Here is a 22,560-nt window from a genome sequence, read left to right on the forward strand (position 1 = left end):
ATTGACATATGCAAACACTATGCACTTCTTGTTCAACTCATTCTTAAGATCCCACATCTCCCATCAACTTTTATTTTACCATATTGTCACACAGTAATCTCCACTTAGCACTTTCGCACCTGGTTAGTGAATTTATGGGGCTTTCTTTATGTGTTGAGTAATTGGTGTGCTTGTATCCTTTCTTTCTCAATTGGGGGATGTTGGGAAAGGGCCTTTATAACCTGTGCCATGCATTATGAATGAGCATGCAGCTGTGAGAGGGGCCTGATAGGTGCTGAGGCCGCATCCTCTCTAATTAAAAGAGTTCATGGTCTGGTTGGTGCTGGGTAAGCAGGGGGTACAGGCTTTGCTGCAGCCCTGCCTTCCTGCCTCCAGCTACCCTTCTTGGTCTCACTGCGTCCTTGGTAATGGACCACCTGGCATAGGATGGTCTGCCAGAGGAGGTCTTCGAACACTTGCAAGCTCACGTTTGGAGCTGTTTCAGGAAGGATTGGGTAGAGCTCAGCAGGGACTCCTCTCTGAAAGGCATGCCAATTAAGTTGAAGTGGTGCCAATTGAAAGTGTATTTTTATTTATCCCTCTAATAAACATTGTGAGCTTTCTAATCATCTGTCTCTACTGGTTTAACCGCAGTTGTTTTGTCCATTTGTTCAGTAATAACACAAGAAATGACCGAAAGTGCCTGGACACAAGGCTTCAGTGCACAATCTTGTTTTTATTGGAGTTCTAGATGAGTTTTTGTTTTACTTATAATTGCTGAGAAAACATTTGTCAACATGCCTTATACAGTAGTTATTGGCCGCTCTCCTAAGCAGCTGTTCACAGTTCATCAAATGTCCACGGCCCATGGACTGCTCTGTAGTGTGGACAAACAGCTCCAATTGAAAAAGCCTGAACCAAACTTATTTACCTGAACCAAACTAGTTATTTAACAGGTTTAAATAATCAAATAAGGATTTGGGTTATCTGGTGAAATGTGTTCCTGATTACTATTTTATATTATGTTTTACTATTGGAACTATAGTTCTGTTTTGGGGTTCTTTTTTCATGGTTACAATAAGACGTGATTGTAGTGCAGAATTTTAGCTTTAATCCAAGAGGTTTAACAGTAGTATTACACTGACCTTTTATAAATTATAGCCATTTGTATACATAGTCCTACATTTTCCGAGCCTCCAGAGTAATTGGAAAATTGATTAACATGCAGTTTCACAACCAGGTGAGCTGCTCATATCATTATTTTACGACAGATTCAACAAATAAAAAATTTGGAGTTGATTAACATTTTGAACATGTATTCGGTAGCTTCTCGCTGGAATTCTCAAGATTAGGTACAAAGAAATGTTGATGCAAGTGAAGGAAAAAGCCATTGCATTCTTAAAAAAGAATAATAATATAATAGTAAGAAATTAACTTGAGCCCTAAAACTTTAGTAATGCGCAAAAGAATAATTTGGTACAATTTGTCCCAGAATGATGGGAAGTTGAAAAGTATACAGTAGTCAAAAGAACTGCTGTTGATCTGAAGAAAACCACACTGTCCAACATGGTTTAGACAATGTTATGGCATGGCTGTGTATGGCGTCCAGTGTAACTGGCCACTAGTGTTTATTGATCAAACTACTGAAAGAAAAGCTGGAATAATTCGAAGTGTACGGGGCTGTATCTCTGCTCAGATTCAGCCAAATGCGACAGAAATGATCGGACGACTTATCACAGTGCAAATGGATAATGACCCAAAGTAAACTGCACAAGCAACTCAAGAGTTTCTCAAAGCCAGGAAATGGGATATTCTTCAGTGCCCAAGTCAGTCATCTGATGTCAGCCCAGTAGAGCATGCTTTTCAGTTACTGAAAACAAAAATAAAGGCAGAGACCCACAAACAAGCAGCCACTGAAGGTGGCTGCAGTAAAGGCCTGGCAGAGCATCTAAAGGAAGCAAGCACTGCATTTGATTACAACTATGTGGTGTAGAATTCACAAAGTCATTGCCTGTCGTGATTTTCACAAAGTATTTAAAACAGTGCTTATTTTTAAAATTACATTACTTTTTTCAATGACTGCATCAAATTGCTAGGAAAACCAGACCTGCTCTCTTCTAAATGAGACATCGGGTCTCAATGGGACCACCTGTATACATTTTTTTATCCGGTCTTCCTTCTCTCACCCCACCTGGTCTCGGCAGATGGCCGCCCCTCCCTGAGCCTGGTTCTGCCGGAGGTTTCTTCCTGTTAAAAGGGAGTTTTTCCTTCCCGCTGTTGCCAAGGTGCTTGCTCATTGGGGGTAAAATGAATGTTGGATTTTTCTCTGTTTGTATTATTGTAGGGCTGATAATGGGGGACTATATAAAAATGACTGCAATTCCTAAACAGTGAATGCAATGCTTTTGTCGTTGTTAAAACCCTTGTGCACTTGAATCACATCTTGATTTATTTAAATTCTAAAAAGCAGCATTAAAGCAAAAGGGGAAGTGTTGCCTATGCCATTAAAAACATTTATATGGGATAAATGTGCATAAGTAAAAGCAGTGTGGGCTGTTCTTTGAATTGTTTATGCTATGATTCATGTCATAGTGTCACCTTTACTCTGTAGCTAACCGAGAGATCTACAACAGTCATCCCCCTAAATGCGTATACTTGTTTCTGTCTCACTACTGATCTTTCTCCCATTCATATGTCCACCAATCACTACACCTGTCTCTTCTTTTCTCAGTATCTCCCTCTTTTGCTCCCATTCTTTCTGTGTGATGTAAAAGCATACAGTAGAGAATGCTGCCCCACTGTCTTTAGTCGATAAAATGGGTCAGTTTAATATTCTTTCTATCAAGGCAGCCTTCCTGCAACACAAACCGCTGTTAAGATGTGTTTTTGATATCCTGTGAATTTACCCTATGCCTCTGTGAGAGGATACAGATCACAAGGTATCAGATAAATGTCGAAGAATGGGCAAGATCATCCTCTAATCTATGCCCTTGTAAAGATATAACCAAAGAAAAACATTGGAATATTGTACCTGTCGTTATGCTCCAGCCAGCTTTTCACTCCCTTGGGGTCGCTTCCCCCGGAACAGTAGTTCTTGCAAAGCCTGCCTCTGCACAAAGCTACTGAGGTAACCTTTATCCATTTTAAACTATACTATGTTATATCCTTTTCTTCTTCTCATAATGACAAAACAAGCATTGTATGTTATTGATAGCTGAAAAGTGTCTTGGGACAGTTTATCAAATAATAAAATGAATTATTTTTTCAATAAGTAAAACACCAAACTCTTGTTTTTTTTCAGCGGACGGAAATACCAGCACAATACACCACTGCTCTCATTAACGAACTGTAGCGGCATAGATATGAGAGTCCAGTCCACTGTAGTAATGAGTGAATATTGATGTAGAAGATCCCGCTTATCTGATTTTACTGCAAAGGGATATTAGAAGCTTCACGGAAGGTATATCAAATTAATCAGCCTCTGCCGAGGGTCATTGTGGCTGCCCTCACCCATTTAAAATCTTATTGTTACCCGATAAATATTAGCTCTCACCTCACATTTTTGTCATTTTTTTCAAATTTGTAGTTTTCTTTTCCCATAAATAGCGTACAGTGTCCGTGTGTTACTGCTATTTGATTTTCATTGCCGACCTTTGTCTTTGTCCATTTTGTTACGCAGAGGGCTGCCCTGGTTTGTGCAATGGAAATGGTAGGTGCACTCTGGGTAACAATGGCTGGTACTGTGTGTGCCAGCTGGGCTGGAGGGGCACTGGCTGTGACACCTCTATGGAAACTGCCTGCAGTGATGTCAAGGACAACGATGGAGGTAAAGTCACAAACAACACACAATGGTGCCTTCTGACACTGGCCAGGCATCAACAGGGACTCTTAACCAGACATGATTTGACTATAAAATTAACCACCCTTGTGCTTGAGAATATCCTGTACGTACATTTATGCTTTCCAGGCTCAGTTGCTCTCTTATACAGGTGAAGTTGAGGAATGGCTTCCAGCCAGGCACCTGGACAACAGGTTTTTATTAAAAAGCAGAGTACCTGGCCCTGAGGTTTTGAACATTCGCCGGCCCCAGGAGGAAGTCTACGCTCTGCCCTCTAACTAGCCCTGAGCAGAGCCAGGCACACACACAGAGCCAGCCAGGAGGCTGCACCACTCTTGAGGCCAAGTGGGAGACGTGACTTCCTTTCTTCCAGACCTCATTCTGGGCTTGAGCTATGCACTAGCATCCCTTATTTATGCAGGGGCTGTTTGTCTTCCGATCACTGTACAGGGACCACACAGCTCTCAATAGTAAAAGGAGGGTGCTTCTGGGGATTTGACTGAATCCTGACAGCAGGGTTTATTTTTATCACCCATCTGGCCAGATAGGCCCCTTAAAGCAAAGGCTAGGGAGTCCAGTGACCCACTTCAGCAAAGAAAAGTGCAATGCACAGCAGCTCTCTTTGTCATGTATTCCTTAAATTACTGACAGAGAGCCATGAGCAATGTTACAAGTTCCGACCATCAAATAAGGAGGATATACACACGCGTACACGTAAGAAACACTGAGTAAAGCAACAGGTCGGAACTGCTCTATTTTTTCTCACTGCTATGGTATATTAAATAAATTATATATTTAATTTTGACTCCTATTCATGTATATAAATTGTCTCTGTTTGTGTAATAATACAACAGGCAAATAAATAATCCTTTCTTGTCTAATTCTATATCAAGTAAAATATAAGGTATGAAGCCCTAAAATTTTAACAAGAAGAATAATATCCATAAAAAAGACAAATATACAGTGCAAAGTTTTGGGCATAAAGAAAACATATACTACACATGATACATTTATTGGACCATTACCCAATTTAAGGTTTTACCACAGCTGCCCTAAATTGACAGTACTGGAAATTTTATTTATTTTATTCATGTTCTTGTAATAGTCAATCTACCAGTAAGCCTAAGTTTGTTAATTAAAATATTTTTAATGTTAAAATATATTTATTGTTGTTATCCACAAATGTTAAAATTTACTATTTTACAAAAGAAACAAAGTAAAACATGTTATTATTATTTTTTGATTAACACAACAAATTAGAGTTGTTACATTTACAGCCTCTTGATTAATTTGTGAGAAAACTCCAGTGTGTCAGCTCAAGTTTGGGTATAAAAACATTAATTCAGTTTGTTACTTCCCTAATTAACAGCAATATATTTTTTTAGTTTTAGCTTATATTTCTGAAATATTAATTTTCTCTTATTTTTTTTGGACAAGTGGTCTAATATATTTGATAAGCTAATAGCAGAAGCACAAAGTAACAGACAAGGTTAAAGATGGAAACACAACACACTCATCCGAGGACACACAGTTGATGAATTTCGGACGCATTTGAAATTCAGCAGTGCCAAAAAGCAGCTGGGCTCCGATAGTTTCTTATGGGAGACTTTGAAATGATCTTTTTAGAACATTTTGTACATTTTATTGCAGTTCTGTATGCTTTCTGACTTTCAAGATGATAATTTGCTCCAAACTATTGTTTTTTGATGTGGAGCAAACTAATCATAGTACAAAAAAAAACTTGAGTTCTGATAACAAAAGCAGCAGGTACTCTTGCTTACTTTCCCTGATTAATGTAAATTTAATACAAGTCTGTTTGTTCGACAAAGGTTTGCAGCCAACAGTGCATGGCAGGTCCTTGCAGGTTTTGGGCTACACTTCTGCAAATGGAGCTGGGAATTTTGTGAGAATAAATGATCTTCTGAGTTCTGAAAAATGCAAACAAATTCTTATCCATCATCCGAGCTGTCCCAGATTTATTCCGCTGCATAACAATACTCTCAAACACAAAGCCCTAAACAACTTGTATCAACTTATCTGCCACCTACATTAAAAATATGTGGGCAAGTGTGACTAGGATAAATTATTATGTTTTAAAGATGCAGTGTAGTGACAGCAAGCACCAATTTGATTTTTTATTTATCTTTACTGTATTTTATATTACGTTAATGGCTATATATATATTTTAAACTTTTATTTCTCAAAGCATTTGTGCTTAACACACCCTAAAACCAACTTTGAGCAGTACTTTATACTTTCTTTTGCCAGGTGTGTGTCTAGGCTGTTGTTTAATGAGTCAGTGTTTGTGTGTTTTTGACTTCTTTGACCTTGTCAGATGGCCTGGTGGACTGCATGGATCCAGACTGCTGTCTGCAGGCAACCTGTCACACTACCTCCCTGTGTGTGGGCTCCCCGGATCCCCTGGACATCATCCAGGAGACACAGATGTCCTCTGCACAGAGCAACCTACAGACTTTCTATGACAGGGTGCGCTTCCTTGTGGGCAGGGACAGCACCCACATAATCCCTGGAGCAAACCCCTTCGATGGCAAGTGAGTGACTTTTGCATTACTCTCACCAGACAGCACCCAGCGCAGCCTTCTCTAACCAATTCTCTTAATAATATAACCAGAACCAGCTACGGTATTGGGTTGAATTCCCTTTTTATTCTGCATCGTCGTTTGTTGTTCATGCTTAAGATTCTTGTCAGATTCCTCCTGGTTGAGCCAGTCAAATTATCAGTTGATGCTCAGTGAACTCAACAGTTGTGTTATCGCTTTCTTAAGTAATGACATTTGAGGTTCAGGCATAAATCAGTGGATTTTACTTTTAATATAGGCCGCTTCAAATTACTGCGCTACAGTTATAGCACTGACAGATCTTAGTAGATGTAAATTATGTGCTTTTTAAAATCCAGATGAAAATATTTGCCCAAAGGAAAGGAGGCAGCAGTCAGTGGGGGCTGAAAGTAAGGCTGAAATGAACGATGAGGCTTGAAGGATGATGGACAGATGATGATGGACAGACATAGAATGTGGCAAAAAGGAAGGAGAATTCCCTACAAAGAAAGGCATCTCATATTTATGTATTGTGATTACTTTTACGGTAATCCATCTGAGGCCCGCTCCCAGAGGCAGAGCTCATGACACCCCAGCCATGGAATCTGAGATCCTTTCATATCAGGCAGGAAAGCAGTCAAACTCCCATTAGGTTCCCCTGCCTCTGTTTTCTTTTGTCTCCTTCTCTTTTCATCTTTAAACGCTTGTGAGGCTGCATCACTTATTTGCATCTCACTCGCTTATGTATCTCTCTCATCTCAACTTATTATACCCACGTGACAGAACGAGACAACAGCCTAAAGAAAGTAAATTGAGAATATTTGAAAATGTTTTGAAAATGGTATTAAAATGTGACTCAGTAATGGTTTGTTGGTTTTTAATTTTTTTTTTAGGTGTTTTAACATTTTTTTAAGCAGACCATTTGTACTTTAAAAAACATGTTAGCATTGGGTTCTTGTTAACATATGAAAATTATGCCAAATTTGATTTAATTCTTTCAAACACCAGTGTCAGTAAAGGCTTTAAAAAACCTCTGTGATTTGCATCAGCAAAGTAAAGTATGGCTGATTTTAAATATTTTTTTTTTTTTACTTTTGCAGTAGCGTCAGCTGATACTTAAGAGAAGCGGTGTGACATTTTCCCTCGTTGACATTTTACTAGCTTTCAAGAACCACTCAACATTTTGCAGTTCTTCACTGGACAGAGGAAGCGGCATAGAGGATTGAGTAATACTCTTGTCTCTCTCACAAGATGCAGACATAAATAAGTAAAATGAAGAATCCAGAGATGAGCTGCAAGATTGGAGGCCTCAGCTCACCTAAAAATATCAGTGATAATCTATTATTCATGCTTGGTATTCATTCCCCACCCACTGACAGATATGAACAGTTATGACAGGGAGCTCTGGGCTTCAGATGAGCCTTAAAGGCACGGTCTCAGCATCTTCCTTCCTGATATTCCTGCCCTGGTCACCCGATCATCTGGCTATTGATCCTCTAACCGCTTCCTTGTGCTAGTAGACATGTTGGACTTCTATTTCTGATGTTTCCCACCGCAAAAAGCTGCAAAGGTGCCACTGAATAAAGCATCTGCCACTGCATGAAACATCTTGATTCTCCACCATGACACATAATACAAGAGACTGCCTATGCCCAGCAGTGGATGGTGACCAGAATAGTAAACAGGAGCTTTGTCCGCGGAACAATTTGGGCAAAGATTGATAGCTGGCATATAATAGCGAGGCAGAAGCCATTTACTTCATTTACAGGCGTGCACTTGTATTATTTTATTTAGAACTCTTTTATCAGCGTTAGACCATTAATGTCAGAAAATCTCTTGTTTGTTTCCTTCTCTGTGTGTCCTAGCCCTTTTAGCAGCATAGTATATTTGGAGAGCTAAAAATTTATATCGACGTCTCCTCGTTTTCCCCTGTTCAGCATGCTATTAACACGCAGACAGGGAAAAGAGAGGGCTGCAGTGACATGCTTACAGTTTCAGCAGGATTTCCCCTGTAATCAATTCATTTGCGTGGGTAATGATGTTTCCGTTGCTTCCGAGTTAATGGTACTATTTATTAGCCGTGGTCATTGAAGGTTCTCTATAGTTAAAGCTGACACGCAGCTTTTATTGTATCTGAGATGTCAGTGTGAGAAAACAATGTAGTTTCCTCACAATTACACAATTGTGAAAGATGGTATTTCCAAATTATGCTTCAAATCTTTACCGTTTAATGTTTACTACCATTATTTTTACCTTTTTTTAGATATAGATCAAAAGCTCTCCTTTTGTCATTTAGTTCTTATTTTCTTGTAAATTAACCAGCCAGTATGTTGCTGTAGTCATTTGGATCGTCACCATAAATATCACCTGAAGGAAACCTGATGTTTTTTTTCCTATATAGAGTAAGTTTAAGACTTGTTCAAGTGAGGGGTGAAAATGACATCTGACACACTCCACTGTGACGTCTGACTAGATAAGCTAAACTAAAGATTATTTCATACTATAACATGTCCTCTATGTTTCTCTTTGCGAATCCCTTTGGACTTGTGAAATCTCACAAAGGATGGAATTTTCTGTAGTGAATTCTTCATGCTTCCTTTGCCACTCTGTCTCAGGGTTTTATTTGATGTCAATATTTAAATCATTTGTCTTGACAGTGAGGAATCAGCTTCCGATGTGGTTCACAGAAGCAGGAAGGCGATAGTTCCGCTTTCACAACTCCATCTCAAGAAAATGGAGACGGCTGAAACTTCAAACAAGACTAAAATAAACTATTGCTGTGAATGATTAAATGTAGACAGCCAGATCAGTGCTGGGTTAACTTTGGTAATAATTCTATGTAAATGCATCCTCTTAGATATTTGGGTGTAAGCCCAAGGATTCAGAGCAGTATCTCCTTGCTTGTTTACAGCACAGTAGTGGACAGCGAAGGTCTTCTGAAGGAGACCTGGCCTAATTAACATAAAACAGGGTTCCTGGGGACCAGGATAGTGTAGGGTGAATGATCTTGCCTCTGGTAAGGACATGTTGAGGGCAGCTACTAACACGCTAGTGTTAATTGTTTCCAGTACGTGGCAGTGTTTAAGACCCAAATGTATTAAAAATAGCCATGGTCTAATGAAGAAGTGACAGTAAGGCATTTGTTAGGGGACCAATTTTTTGCAAACGACTACAGAAACAACGGCTGACCATGAGTCGGGCCTTGATAATGACGAGGGTAAGAGTCGACGAGGGAGACGTGCTACAGCAAGGTCTCAACTCATCAGTCCAGTAAGATTAGGAGGTGAATTTGGACGACTTCCCACTATTGATTGGTGGCGACTGATGATCAGATCTAATTTATGCAGCTTCTGGAGGCCTGATGTCAGTCTGGAAATCTGTTGAGGTCTTGATAATCAGCCAAGCAAGTCTTGCAATCTGCAGTCCTATTATTTCCCTCTCTGGCATTCTGTAATGGAAAAGATAATTCCTCTTTTTTAATTAGAGCAAAAGCAAAGTAAAGCTTCCTTATCTCATTATCCTTCCATTCTGGATGGAAAAACCCTTAGAGACACCCTAGGAGGTGTTAGTTTGTTGTGTTTCTGTTATGGCTATTTTATTGTGTACAGTATTTCTATTTTGAGCAAATCCATACTGACTTTAATGTTTCTCCTCTCTGTTGATCTATTTCTAATGCTGAAAAGAAAAAAAAATATTAATAGTAGTAGTAGGAGGGGGAGGAGGAGACAGAGTGTATTAGTATTAATATAAGTACGCTGAGATAGCGTCATTTTGTGTTATATAGAAAATCCACAATGTCAGTCTTAAGTGCTGGTGGTATGTGGTATCAATTGGTATCAATTCGTTTTCATTATTTTGACTTTTAGATAGAAGCAGATTAAAAAAGAAAAGGAAAAAAAGACCTTAAAAAACAGGAAATATGGGAACGAGCTATGGAATGGTATGCAGTAATGGGTCCTTTCTCCATAAACCAAGAATTCATTGTAGGCAGCATTAGTATTGTTGGTACATTCTATCTAACCTTTTAGCTTTGTTAAAATATGCTGTCTGAATGTTTTATCCATCCTCTTTTGCATATTTTAGCGTGGACAGAAATTATATAAATAAAACAAGATAATACAGGTTTTACTGCAGGACACCTGCTGTTAGCTTGTAATTATTTGTACTGCTATGCAATGAGCAATAATGCTGATCTTTTTCACTTCGTACAGCCATGCTTGTGTCATCCGTGGACAAGTCGTGACGTCAGACGGAACGCCACTGGTAGGAGTGAACATCAGCTTCATCAATAACCCATCTTATGGTTACACAATCACCAGGCAGGATGGAAGGTAAGAACCTGAGTCTTTATATCAAAGCACACGCAGAGAGTAAAGGATGCAGTAAAACCTCTCTTGCAGTTACCTAAAAATGCTGTACAGATAGTGATATTTAGATCATTGTCAAATACTTTTACAAAATCTTAACGATGGAAAGGGGGGGGAAAAACACAGTTGCCACAGCAAACTGTGCTGCCATTGATCTGCTTTGTGATTTCATTTGGTCCAATTTTGGAGTTCTCGGCTCAATTCCCAGAGAAATCAAACAAAGCCCTTCTGGTACACTCATAAGTTATGCTTCAGTAGCAGCAGGGTGGGGAAAGAATAAAATATGCCAATGCAAAGCATCTCACTGGAGCTATAAAACATTGTGCAGATGGACATTATTTATTCGACAATAGAAGATTAAGAGAATTAAGTGACACAGTTAGGTTTAGGTCACAGAAATGTGTTTGCGCTCCTTGTTTATCCTCTCTAAATAGTTTAATAATGCTTTTGCCATTTATGAAATGGTTTTTCTAATTAGTTGGATGTTATAATTATGACCATAAAATAATACGTAGTAATGTGACTGTCATAGATCATTACCACTTACTTCCTCAGACAATTCCACATATGTTCTGGCTGTTCAGGAAAGCAGGAAAAAAGCTATTTTGTTATTTTATTACAGCACCACTAAAAACCCTTTGGGGGAAGATAAATTGTTGTGGCAATGTGTTCTAAATAAGAAAGAGGAAAAAGTCTGAGTTCTCTGTGTAGCGTTCTTTGAGCGATGCTGTTCAGGCTGCTTTGGCATCAGGAGAGTTTCTCAGAGAAACAGAGAAAAACATCAAACTAGCTTCGGCGTGTTTCTTGGAGTGAAAGAGAAAAAAACTTGAGAATAAAATCTCTAATAATTTTCTCTCTTTTTCTTTTCATCTTAAATGTATTTGATAAGATTGTACAAGCATACAGTATACACTCACAACCCCCAGTCCCAGGTATCTCAGTGTTAGTAAGGCCTTGTGGCAAACCGAGCCCCTCTATCACAGCACAACATGAATTGGTGTTTGCTCTCCAAGCCCCACTTCTTCCTGGCACTTTTATCAGTCACTGACACTCTAAAGGCCCACATCTTTGCCGCTGGTTTGATCCTGATCATTCCTGCGTCCCCTCATTTCTTCCATCCTGTCGTTTTTCTCTCCCCTTTACTTTTACAAAAATCTCTCTTCTCTACTTCATCATCTTCACCTTCTTCACTCATTTCATCTGCTCTCCATCCCTTCACGCTGTCTTTCCTCTAATCTCTCATTGCCCATAAGCCTTTCCTTTCTGGGTACTGCTCTTTTACTTATTTCCCGTGCTTTCCTTGAGCCCAGGTCTCATGTCCTTTCCACTGCACTGACTTTCCTCATCTCTATCCTTTTTCCATTTATGCGTGTCCCATTTTTTTTCTTATGCATCAGTCACTTTTTTCTTTGCAAAGCTCCATACTCTTTTCTACCTTCCAGCATATGTGTAAACACTACTCCATCTCCCAGGTTCCCCTGTAAACATGCCCAGTCTCCTGCAACTCCCCTGCAATCACTGTAAACAGGCTCAGTGCAGCGTGAAATCAGAAATGCACCTGTTCAGCCACTTAGAAATGGGAAAGCTGTCTCAACTCATTTTTATGATGTGTTCTTTATTGTCCAAGGGCTTAGTTTTTTAAATTACCTTTTCCACTATCTGGGAAAGTTTTCAGGCCTAAACAAAAGAGGTTAGTTTAGTTTCTTTACAACTGTGTAGCTATTTTCTGATTGGCTGAGCATTAAGACAGACCTATTCGCTTTTAAGCTTTTCTCTATTAATGAGAAAAATGCTGACATGGGTTTAAGCTCATTACATTATTAGGGTACTTGTGAGCGTCTTTACGGGAGAACTTGTAGTTTTACAGTCTGTGTTTATTCTTACTAACTTTTTGCTCTGACCTTGGCTCACTTTAACCTAAGTAGACGTCATGCAGTCCATTATAAATATACTGTTATTGCTCATTAGCTGGCAAATGAGTAAAAATGTAGTTAACTTTCTTAGTTTGATGCATTTCCAAAGGGCACAAGGCGGTAACCTTCTGTAGGTAATGTAATCATTTTGTTCCTTAAGGCTATTGTCATGATTGATAATAGCCAGTGAATCTCTTCATCGATCGCCTATGCTGCCCATGGTAGTCCAGAAGTATTTTGAGTTTGCATAGCCCAAGCCTGCCAGGCATGCTACAGACTGAATGCAACTGCATGGGTACTGATGGATCACAGCTGCATGAGTACTACGAGAGCCTTGCTCTGCAGACTCGAGACTGATGAAGAAGCTCACTTTGCTTGCACCCAGCCAAGGGCAAAACATCAAGGGCGGACCAAGTTGTTGTTTATCACCACAGCCAATCAGATGTTTACCCTCAAGGGAAGTTAGACTGAGCGAGTTCTTTATATAGAAGCTTAAACCAAGAGGGAGTTTGCCCATTTTACATGGCACTATTTAAACTTACTTCTGTATCTGTAATTTGAGAAAAACTCTGAGTGTGTGTGTGTGTGTGTGTGTGTGTGTGTGTGTGTGTGTGTGTGTGTGTGTGTGTGTGTGTGTGTGTGTGTGTGTGTGTGTGTGTGTGTGTGTGTGTGTGAGAGAGAGTGTTTGCCTGTCCCAGGGGCCTGTAGGTGACCAGGTGCTAATTGGCTCTTAGAGAGAAGTGACAAAAGCTGCAAAAGTCCAGTCCAGGTGCAGGTACCATGCAGCAGTTAGAGGTGATGACGCTGCCAAAATGTAGCCTGTTTACTGAGACACAGTCAGGTCAGTCCAGAGGCAGAGACCCTTTAATGCAACAGCAGATGGGATTGCATTGCAGGGCTTTTAGACTGATGTTAGAGTGGACAGCCTTCGTCTAAGAGATCAATAAAGTACTGGCGGCTGCCTCCATCCCTCGGCACAAACCTCTCTCTCTCATTTACAGTACACATGTGAGCACAGGAGCAGCACATTACATGGTAATTGGAGTGAAACAGTCACGCCTGTAATCTGCTACTTTGCATTCTTCAAATAAAATGTTAAGATTATTAAACCAAGGAAACCTGCATTTTTACATTGTGATCTATAATCGTATTGTATCTGCTCCATTGTGTAACAGAGATGATTCAAAGCAGTTAAAAGCATCCTTTCTTTAACTTTTTAAAAAAATTAAATTTTGAATTTATTACTGATTAATCTCTTTTTTATCCTTTAAATAGAGAATAACAAATGTGTCGTGTTCACAACAGAGGCTTGATGCACAACACAAAACAAATAGTATAAATTGGGAATGGGAATTTTCACTGTATTTATTTTAATTCATCCAAAAGTAAGACAATCAGTTAATTTTCTTTGACATTGTGCACATCTGTGTTCCAGTTTTGACTTGGTGACCAATGGGGGCATAGCCATAGCCCTGCACTTTGAACGCGCTCCATTCATCACCCAGGAGCACACACTCTGGTTGCCATGGGGACGTTTCTTTGTCATGGATACCATCGTGATGCGGCATGAGGAGAATGACATCCCTAGCTGTGACCTGAGCAGCTTTACCAGGCCCAGCCCTGTAGTGTCCCCAGCGCCGCTCACCGCATTCGCTGGGTCCTGTGCTGAAAGAGGGAATGTTGTACCTGAAATCCAGGTGATGCTCTGTCCCTGCCCTGCAGGTTCTAATGCATATGGGTCTTCCTGTAAATTATTCATGCCGCACAGCTACAGACTATTTTTCAAGTATAAATATAACAGTGACTCAGTGCTTTAATTTTTATCACTCAAGTGTAATTGGCCTGTAAAATTTGGGTAATTCACAATATACGTTGTACCTAACTGCAGAGTGATGATTATTATCTTATCCACAGAAATAGTTGTTACTGTAGAGTAGTCATCCAGTTTATGCATATAAATACCTCTAGGAAGGATTTGCATCTTACAGTTATGCATACAAGTTTATCTACATGAGGCTTTTTGATGTAAGCATCTATTTGGACTTCTGTGTTGGTGACCTATGTTGTCGAACTGTTTGTGCGGCTCCTGTATTTCTAGCAGGTATCTCTGCACTTCTCTCATTACTCTGCCTCCCAGTTTGCTTCGTAAGATTTATGGCATATCAGGGAATTTAGTCTGAGTTGAGTTTATTTATAGTCGCCTTGTCTTTGCTGCTCCGTGTACAGGGACATCATCCCATTTACAGTTGTAAAAAGGAATCCTGATAAGTCAACCATGAATAGCTGCCCTGTTTGAATAATTAAAAAAAACACACATAAAAGTCATCTGACCTATAACAGTTAAAGTACTTGTTTTGATTAGTACTCTGAATCTTGTTTTGTACTATGGAAAGAGGCGATTCAATTATAGAAGACAGGAATTGGTTAACCAAACTACTGGTGTCGACCCTTGATCCTCATTGCGAACGCTCTACAGTCTATGAATGCTGACCCACTGTTGTTACAGGTCTGACCTCAGCTAAAATTTCTAAAGGCAACAGCATCTTACTAAGCTAACTTTTATTATTCTATATATTATTGGCCTTGGCAGCCTCTGAGCCCAAGAGCACACAGGTTACGCAACTGCGATATGGATTTCATAGAAAAGACTACCATCCTAATGGAGGACTTGCTATTTTGAAATCAATTATGGAAAATTCTCATTGGAATACATAATGAAGAAATTCTTCATCCTATGCCATGTAACACATGAGCATAATTGTCCTCTAATTAGTGTTTCCAGTCTCCCTTGGGTCCATAGATGTGGTTGGAGGCAAGGCTAAAAAAATAATGGCTGCAGTGGCCATTGACCAACAGACTGACAAGCTGATATTTTGTGTAAAACAAGAACAGCAAAAAAATAAAACAGTGGAACATTATTACCTCAAATGTGAGGACAGAATTTATAACATGTCACCTTCTGTCAGGATCGATGCTTTTCTATATTTAATAAGCTTTGTTTTTCTGTTCATAGTCTCTGGAGGAAGAAGTACCTATACCTGGAACGGAAATGAGACTCGGCTATTTAAGCAGCAGGACCCCAGGTTACAAGTCAGTGCTAAGGGTTACTCTCACCCACTCCTTAATCCCTTTTAACCTGATGAAAGTTCACCTCATGGTGGCTGTGGAAGGCAGGCTTTTCAGAAAGTGGTTTCCTGCAGCCCCAAATCTCTCGTATGACTTTGTGTGGGACAAGACAGATGTCTACAGCCAGAAGGTCTATGGCTTGTCCGAAGCTTTTGGTAAGCGATGACAAAAATTATTTTTGATTATACTGATATGATTTTCTTTTATCCAGAGAACACACATTTTTTTACTATTTTATCTTTGTTTTGTTCCATAGTTTCAGTTGGTTTTGAGTATGAGTCATGCCCAGACCTTATTCTATGGGAGAAGAGGACCGCTGTACTACAGGGCTACGAAACCATTGCCTCAAAACTGGGAGGGTGGACAATAGACAAGCACCATGCTTTAAATATCCAGAGTGGTGAGTCAGCCAGTTGTTCCTTTTCATATATTTTTTGTTTTAATAACTTCTCTTTTTAAAAAAACTTGTTTTGGGGCATTTCATCTTTATTTTGGACAGTAACGTACTGTAGCCCTTGGACAAAAACAGAGTACAGTAGATGAAGGTGAAAAGAACTACATAAAGGAAACGGCCTGCACTTGCCTTTGGCATATCGGTCGCCTGCTAAGCCAGTGAGCTATGCCAGCACCCTTTCAACAGCTTCTTTATTAAAGTATTTGTGGAGATCAGGGAAATTTTTTTACTGCTATTGTTAATAATCATCATCATTACCATTGCATTAATCATACAGTTTACAGTATTGATATTGAATTCAGATGTTTAAACATATTGGTACCCAATTAGCCTTCAAAATATAACTTTATCCCACAACATATCTTAATTTTAAGAAGATGTACCTGGATCACGATCTATTGGTTCATTGTGGGGGTTTGTGCATTAATCTCAATCTCTTAATCTTGTTTCTTTTGAAAGCAGGTTAGGGTTATTTGTATTTTGGTTCCTCGCATTCTGCGTTACTTAACCTCTGCTAACTCCTTGTGTGTCAAGTTTTATTATATTGTTTGGAGTTCTAAGCTCTTATTCAGCTTCAGGTGTTTTCTGTTTGATTTGATTGTATAGTTTGTCCTTGTTTATTCACTTGAGGGTTCAAACTTTTTGCGCTCTTGTATTTTAAACCTTTAAGTTCTTGTCAAGTTTATGGAGTGTGTTATTTTGTTGTACTTTTCTCTGAGTTAGTTCCTGTTTTACTTTGGAAGTTAGTCTCCTGTGCTTTGTGCTTAGTTTTACTTCGCCTTGATTGTCTACACCTGTGTCGAGTTCGCCCCAGCTGTCTCCACTTCCCGAATCACCTCCATGTGTACAATTAATCCAGCCTTCCCCCTCAGTCTTTGTTGCAGTGTCTGTTAAGCTCCTCTAGTGTTTTTTTTCTCCCCCCTCCATGGTCTCCTGGGTTTGTTTGGATTTTCTTGGCTTCTTATTTTTGGACTCTGTTTTTGAACTCTGCAACTGGCACACCTTCTGTTTAAACAGTCTGCATCCCGATTCTCCTCTGGGTCCTTGAACCTGCATCCATGACAGGCTGTGTTAATTTTTTTGTATTTGGTTCACCCATACTGTACACAGGCCTCTTAGAATACTGATTTAGTTGGATGATATATTGCCCCAGATATAACTGCGATAAATGATTATTGCTGATATAAACAGTTTATGCCACAAATAATATATTAATAGCATAGCAATGCAAGTGCGTCCTTCGAAGGCTGTTAAGATTTTAATGTTTAATGATATTCAGACAGCTGGAGTACTAAAATGTATATTCTAAAATATACATATGTCCACAAATAACAATATCCTCTTCTTCTTTTGTTTTCTGCTGTCACTTGGTATATGTCTGTGTGGGAGAGCCTCCACATGGTGAAACTCCCAACACAATGAACAGAGCAGAAGACAGAAGCAAGGCGAACAGAAATGACAGAAAAATATGTCTTGGATTTTTGTTCTTTTCACTTAGCTGCTGTTAAAAAACAAAACAAAACAAGACATCTAAGTCTTGTGATGGTAGTAAAAGCATAGGGTCACATTGGCAAAAATGTTGCTATCAGGACCCCATTTAAAAATAGTACATTTTGTACAAAAGTGTATATTTTAGGTTTGCCTGTCCTTTTTATATTTTGCGCGTCATCCTGAATGTGCCGAAAAGAGTAGATAAGAAGAAGTGCCACTGGTTCCACCACGTGCTTTAGACGATGCTTTTAATGTAACATAAAACTGTCCTCCCTGCCTGTAGCATTTTTAGGCTTTATTCCATTCAGCAGTGTCATGTAGCCCTTGATAGATCTCACTTTTTATTCCCTCCATCCGTTTTTAGGTGAGGGAGGTCAATTTTCTTATTGCCATCAAATAACTCCTAAAAGGCAGTAGTAGAAATAACTTTGTGCATCACCTGTCACTAGCTAGGCTTCAGTGTCTGTTTGTGTCTGGGAGGACTCATCAGAGGAGATGAAGCATACTTGAAAAGTGCTCACGAAGGTGGCATTTTGATCTGTCACGCTAAACCTGCTGAGCCTGAAAGTGGAGTCCAGACGAAGGCGAGAACTGCCCTCACCACCAGCACTGCCAGTTCCTCCAGTCACCCCCTCTTTTGGCACCTTCATGTCTTGTTCATGCCCAGCATTTTTAGAATCATCCCTAATTTAATTGCTATCAGCCTGCTACTCCCAGCAGCAGCAGTCCCTAAGATTAAATCACGTCCCAGGAAGGGGATGCTTGGCTGATCTCTTCTGATAGACCAAATGTTGTGCTGCTCAAAGATCTCAGGTCACTAAGTACCATCAGATGCAGCAAAACTAAGACAGGCATGCAGATGCTGAATTTCAAATATGATTACATTGATTGGGCAGCAGCAACATCTTTACATTTACATATTTGACAATTTTCCAAGAGCAGATTGGCAACACTAATGTTAAAAAAAAGTGTGCATGCAAGTACATATGTGAATGCTTGCACATCTGCTATATTTTTATTGATTTAATTTTGTTTGCCGCAAAGCTGGTGAAGATAGAAAAACAGGTAAAAAAAACAACAACAAATATATATATTCGTTTTCTTTTGGGTTTTCTTGTTTGGATTTCTTTTTCGTGATTGTGCCTGTGTGATAATTTTCTCGCTCCAAGAGATTATGCTTGTGCCAAGGGTTTCTTGGTTCCTATTTTGCTGTGAAATTGTGCCCGTGTTTTCATCCACCAAGACGACCTCCTATTGCAATCCCAGGCACTCAGTGCAATTTTCATGGCTCTAGTTAATAGAGGTACACACACAGTCCTATTTAAAATCACATCAAATGCTTATCTGTGTATTGACTTACACTTTCCCTTAAATCCTTCATCCAATATAGCTTTTAAACTGCATTAAGCTACCTTGAACCACTATTGAGACAGGAACGCAAAAAGTTAGAGCAGTGGAACAGGCTCAGCTCACCAAATTCCCATTGGTATCACGTTAGCATAAGCAAACTGCTTATCCATCAAGCAGAAATATGAAAGCATTCAGTACGAATCCCATTTTAATCCACTTGTTCTGAACTTCATTGCACTCACATCAAGCCGCTCGAGGACCTTAATTGATCAATTAAATTTTATGACATGGAATTTTCAAAATTATTTATATGAACTTCTGTGCTGCTCAACGCCAGATTGGAAATCTATTCTCTATAGATTCTCTGTTCATCTGCAGATTACTGGAGGTGTTTTGGAGTGTGTCTTGACATGTTTTTTATTAAAATAAAACTTTACTTCATGGGTGAGTACAAAGGTGGTCTAATAAATTTGTTAAGCACTGTATAGAAATAATGCAAGTTAAATTGAGATGTATCAAAAGTATAATGACAAGATATATATATATATTTTTAGCTTTGTAGCTGTTGACACAGACTAGCATGTTCGGGTGGGATGGGTTTGTACACATCATTTCTCAGGGTTCTTTCAAACATGTAAATTTAATTAAATCAGGCAGTTTGTTATAGCTGGAAAAAAAAGTTTCAATACACTCCCCTAGTTTTTTTTTTTTTTGGAAACACTGCTTTCAATGACAATTGGAAAAAAAGCTGGTTTAACTTAACCTCTAACCAAAATTGTAAAATGTTTTCCACTAACAGCTGGCCATGCTGCTTTGTGCTCACCCCCCTTGTTCTCCTTAACCTAAATAAGCTGTTTCTCTTCTGTACCCTCATCAGGTATTCTTCACATGGGCAACGGAGAGAACGTCTTCATCTCCCAGCAGCCTCCTGTAATCGGCAGCGTGATGGGGAATGGGCGGAGGCGCAGCATCTCCTGCCCTAGCTGTAATGGCCTTGCTGACGGAAACAAGCTGATGGCCCCTGTTGCTCTGGCTTGTGGCTCAGATGGAAGTCTGTACGTGGGTGACTTCAACTATGTGAGGAGGATTTTCACCACAGGGAATGTCACCAGCGTCCTGGAGCTCAGGTAACGGAAGAGTAGCCTACTTACTTTCGCTCAGGACCATGAGCTCAGATGGGCTTGTATACAGGTCATAAACCACAGAGGTCGATCGAGATAGACAGAAATGCCCTAAAGGCAAAGGATTGATGGTTCTGCCTCTCTGATTCACCTGTATCAGCTGGAGTTTGGATCTCATAAGGGACGTAGAGGATGTAATAAGGTCTTAACAGAAAATGTTAAGGAAAGATTAATTTCCTAATGCTCCCAAGGAGAAGGTTGAGTCGATTAAAAAAAAAAAAATTGAAATATTGTTTATTCATGCTTCCCTTTTGATTAAGAATGCCTACTACTTTTTAATTCCATCTACTATCAACTAACACTTTCTTTCCTTTCTCTTCCTTTCTCATTTCTGCTTCTTTTGGTAAACCTTCACAGAAATAAAGACTTCAGGCATAGGTAAGCCACACAGTATTTGCTAATTTTTAAAAAAGGGTACAGCCCAGTCACCAAATTAATAAAAATATATATATTTATCTTAATAAAGTTCGAGATATTGGTCTTTTTACACCTGCCAAACCTGTCAACAGCTGTCTATATCAGCTGATGTAAGTACAGCAGGTACCATTCTGTCAATATTAGAGTGAATGGTAAAAATTAAATGAGCTGAGTGATTATCGTTTTATACAATGTTTGCGTTTTGTAGCTGCATTTGTTTTAATCTTCGGGAAAAATCTTCTCACTCCCTCTCATTCTCTCCAAAAACACCTGGAAAATGCTGGCCATATCCTACAATCTTGGTCTTTCCTCTTCCTATATTTTTTCTTGGATCTTTTTTCCCTTTTCCTGGTTCTGAAAACATTCAAAAGATGTTTTCACTCAAGAAACAATTCAAACTGTGGTTCATTTTCATTTGTTCTGAAAGATTTGTTTGGATTAAACCAGATAATTTACATGAAAGCACAGTTTATTAACTCTAAGTTTGCTTAATTTCTAGGCTTTCTCCTTAGTTCTTCTAAAATGAAATCATTTGGGAGCATTCGAGTTGTTAAAGAAGTGGGCAGCTGGGTGGGTGAGCATGCAACAATATGAGTGTAGAAGCCCAGGTTCAAGTCAGACCCTTGTCCATTTGCCACATACCTTCCCCTTTTCTACTTTCCTGTGTATCTTCAGTGCTCCACCAACCAATAAAGGCAAAAGTGCACCTCAAAAAAAAAATTAACATTTCAGTATGGGACAGTTTTTGACAGTGTTGGAGAGTCTTAAATGTAATTTCATAATCGTAAAGAGAATATGTACTATACATATATATCCCTATTCATATAACATCTATTATAAAAGACAAGTTAACAGTAGTGCATGTTACAGGCAAATGATTGCAGGATTAAACAGAAGATAATGTCTCATTTGGTGTGCATGCCTAGCTACAGTAGCTGATTCTGCTAAAATGGCAACTCAGTGTTGATTTTATCACTGGCTTAAGATACAGAGACTTTATTTTCCATGGCAGGTGGTGGCAAGGGAAATCTCTGTGTGCTGTCTTTAGATACTGTGTCTCAGGCAAAGGGCTATTGATTGATTTTCTATCACAGGGTCATGACTTTAGCTGGGGAACAGTTAGTCAACTTGTGGATGAAAAGCCTTGTGATGCTGGTCACTGGCCTCTGTTTCCAAGAGGATGAACATACTAACAAAACACTCAGAATCTCTCTTTCTTGCTTTTTTCTGTATCTGTCTTCTGCATAACAGAAATATTACTTTTATTATGCTTCTGTACATTAACTTAGACATCGCATAGATTTCTTTGCTAGAACAAGACACATCAGAGCCCCGTCCCTCAGCACACCAAACACATTTGCATATTGAAAAGGAGATTTGCCCAGGAAAACACAGCATGTGTCTGTATAAAATGGGCGGCTGCCTCCTGTTCATGTGTGAGTTAGCGATAGGAGTGGGAGGTGGGTGATGTTACTGCAGTGTTCATTGACCCCCTACTAAGGATGTCCCAATCCGCTCCAACCATTTCCACGACGCCATGCTGCAAAATCCAATTATCTTCTACAAACTAGATGTTGTCAGTGAATATAGATGGGGTATATGGCCATAGCTCAAGGTCAGAGAATAACACCTCATAGTTTCAAACACTATGGGGGACCAACACTGTTTTACATGCACCTAGGAGCTGATAAGGTATCAGCTGATTGCACATGGCAGATAGAATGCAAAGCCAGTCATTGAGATTTGCCATTGACCTACTCTCAGACAGCAGTCGTTTCTCTAAGCCAGCCAATTGTACCTGGAGTATACTGAAGTGCATCATATCAGTCAACTAGGTCAGCGGGCAGTTTGTGACATGTGTGCCTGAGGTTTGCTGCAAAGCCCTG

The 22,560-nt window shown here is 39.4% G+C and overlaps 1 protein-coding gene across 12 annotated transcripts in view; it reads left to right on the forward strand.

The window, feature by feature from the left end:
* tenm4 (teneurin transmembrane protein 4) overlaps nucleotides 1–22,560 on the forward strand; it is a 146,430-nt gene that overhangs the window by 93,915 nt on the left and 29,955 nt on the right. For 8 of the 12 annotated variants that reach the window (XM_004560521.5, XM_004560523.5, XM_004560526.6 and 5 more), the window contains 8 exons: nucleotides 3,659–3,805; nucleotides 6,153–6,369; nucleotides 10,587–10,706; nucleotides 14,091–14,352; nucleotides 15,669–15,936; nucleotides 16,038–16,181; nucleotides 19,954–20,203; nucleotides 20,615–20,635. In XM_004560521.5, coding sequence (XP_004560578.1) covers nucleotides 3,659–3,805; nucleotides 6,153–6,369; nucleotides 10,587–10,706; nucleotides 14,091–14,352; nucleotides 15,669–15,936; nucleotides 16,038–16,181; nucleotides 19,954–20,203; nucleotides 20,615–20,635 — 1,429 coding nt within the window. The remainder of the gene's footprint in view (nucleotides 1–3,658; nucleotides 3,806–6,152; nucleotides 6,370–10,586; nucleotides 10,707–14,090; nucleotides 14,353–15,668; nucleotides 15,937–16,037; nucleotides 16,182–19,953; nucleotides 20,204–20,614; nucleotides 20,636–22,560) is intronic. The other 4 variants (XM_004560522.5, XM_004560524.5, XM_004560527.5 and 1 more) reach the window with 1 other exon arrangement.

The sequence above is a fragment of the Maylandia zebra genome, linkage group LG14 (genome assembly GCF_041146795.1).
Source record: "Maylandia zebra isolate NMK-2024a linkage group LG14, Mzebra_GT3a, whole genome shotgun sequence".
In the NCBI taxonomy this organism is placed as follows: domain Eukaryota; kingdom Metazoa; phylum Chordata; class Actinopteri; order Cichliformes; family Cichlidae; genus Maylandia; species Maylandia zebra.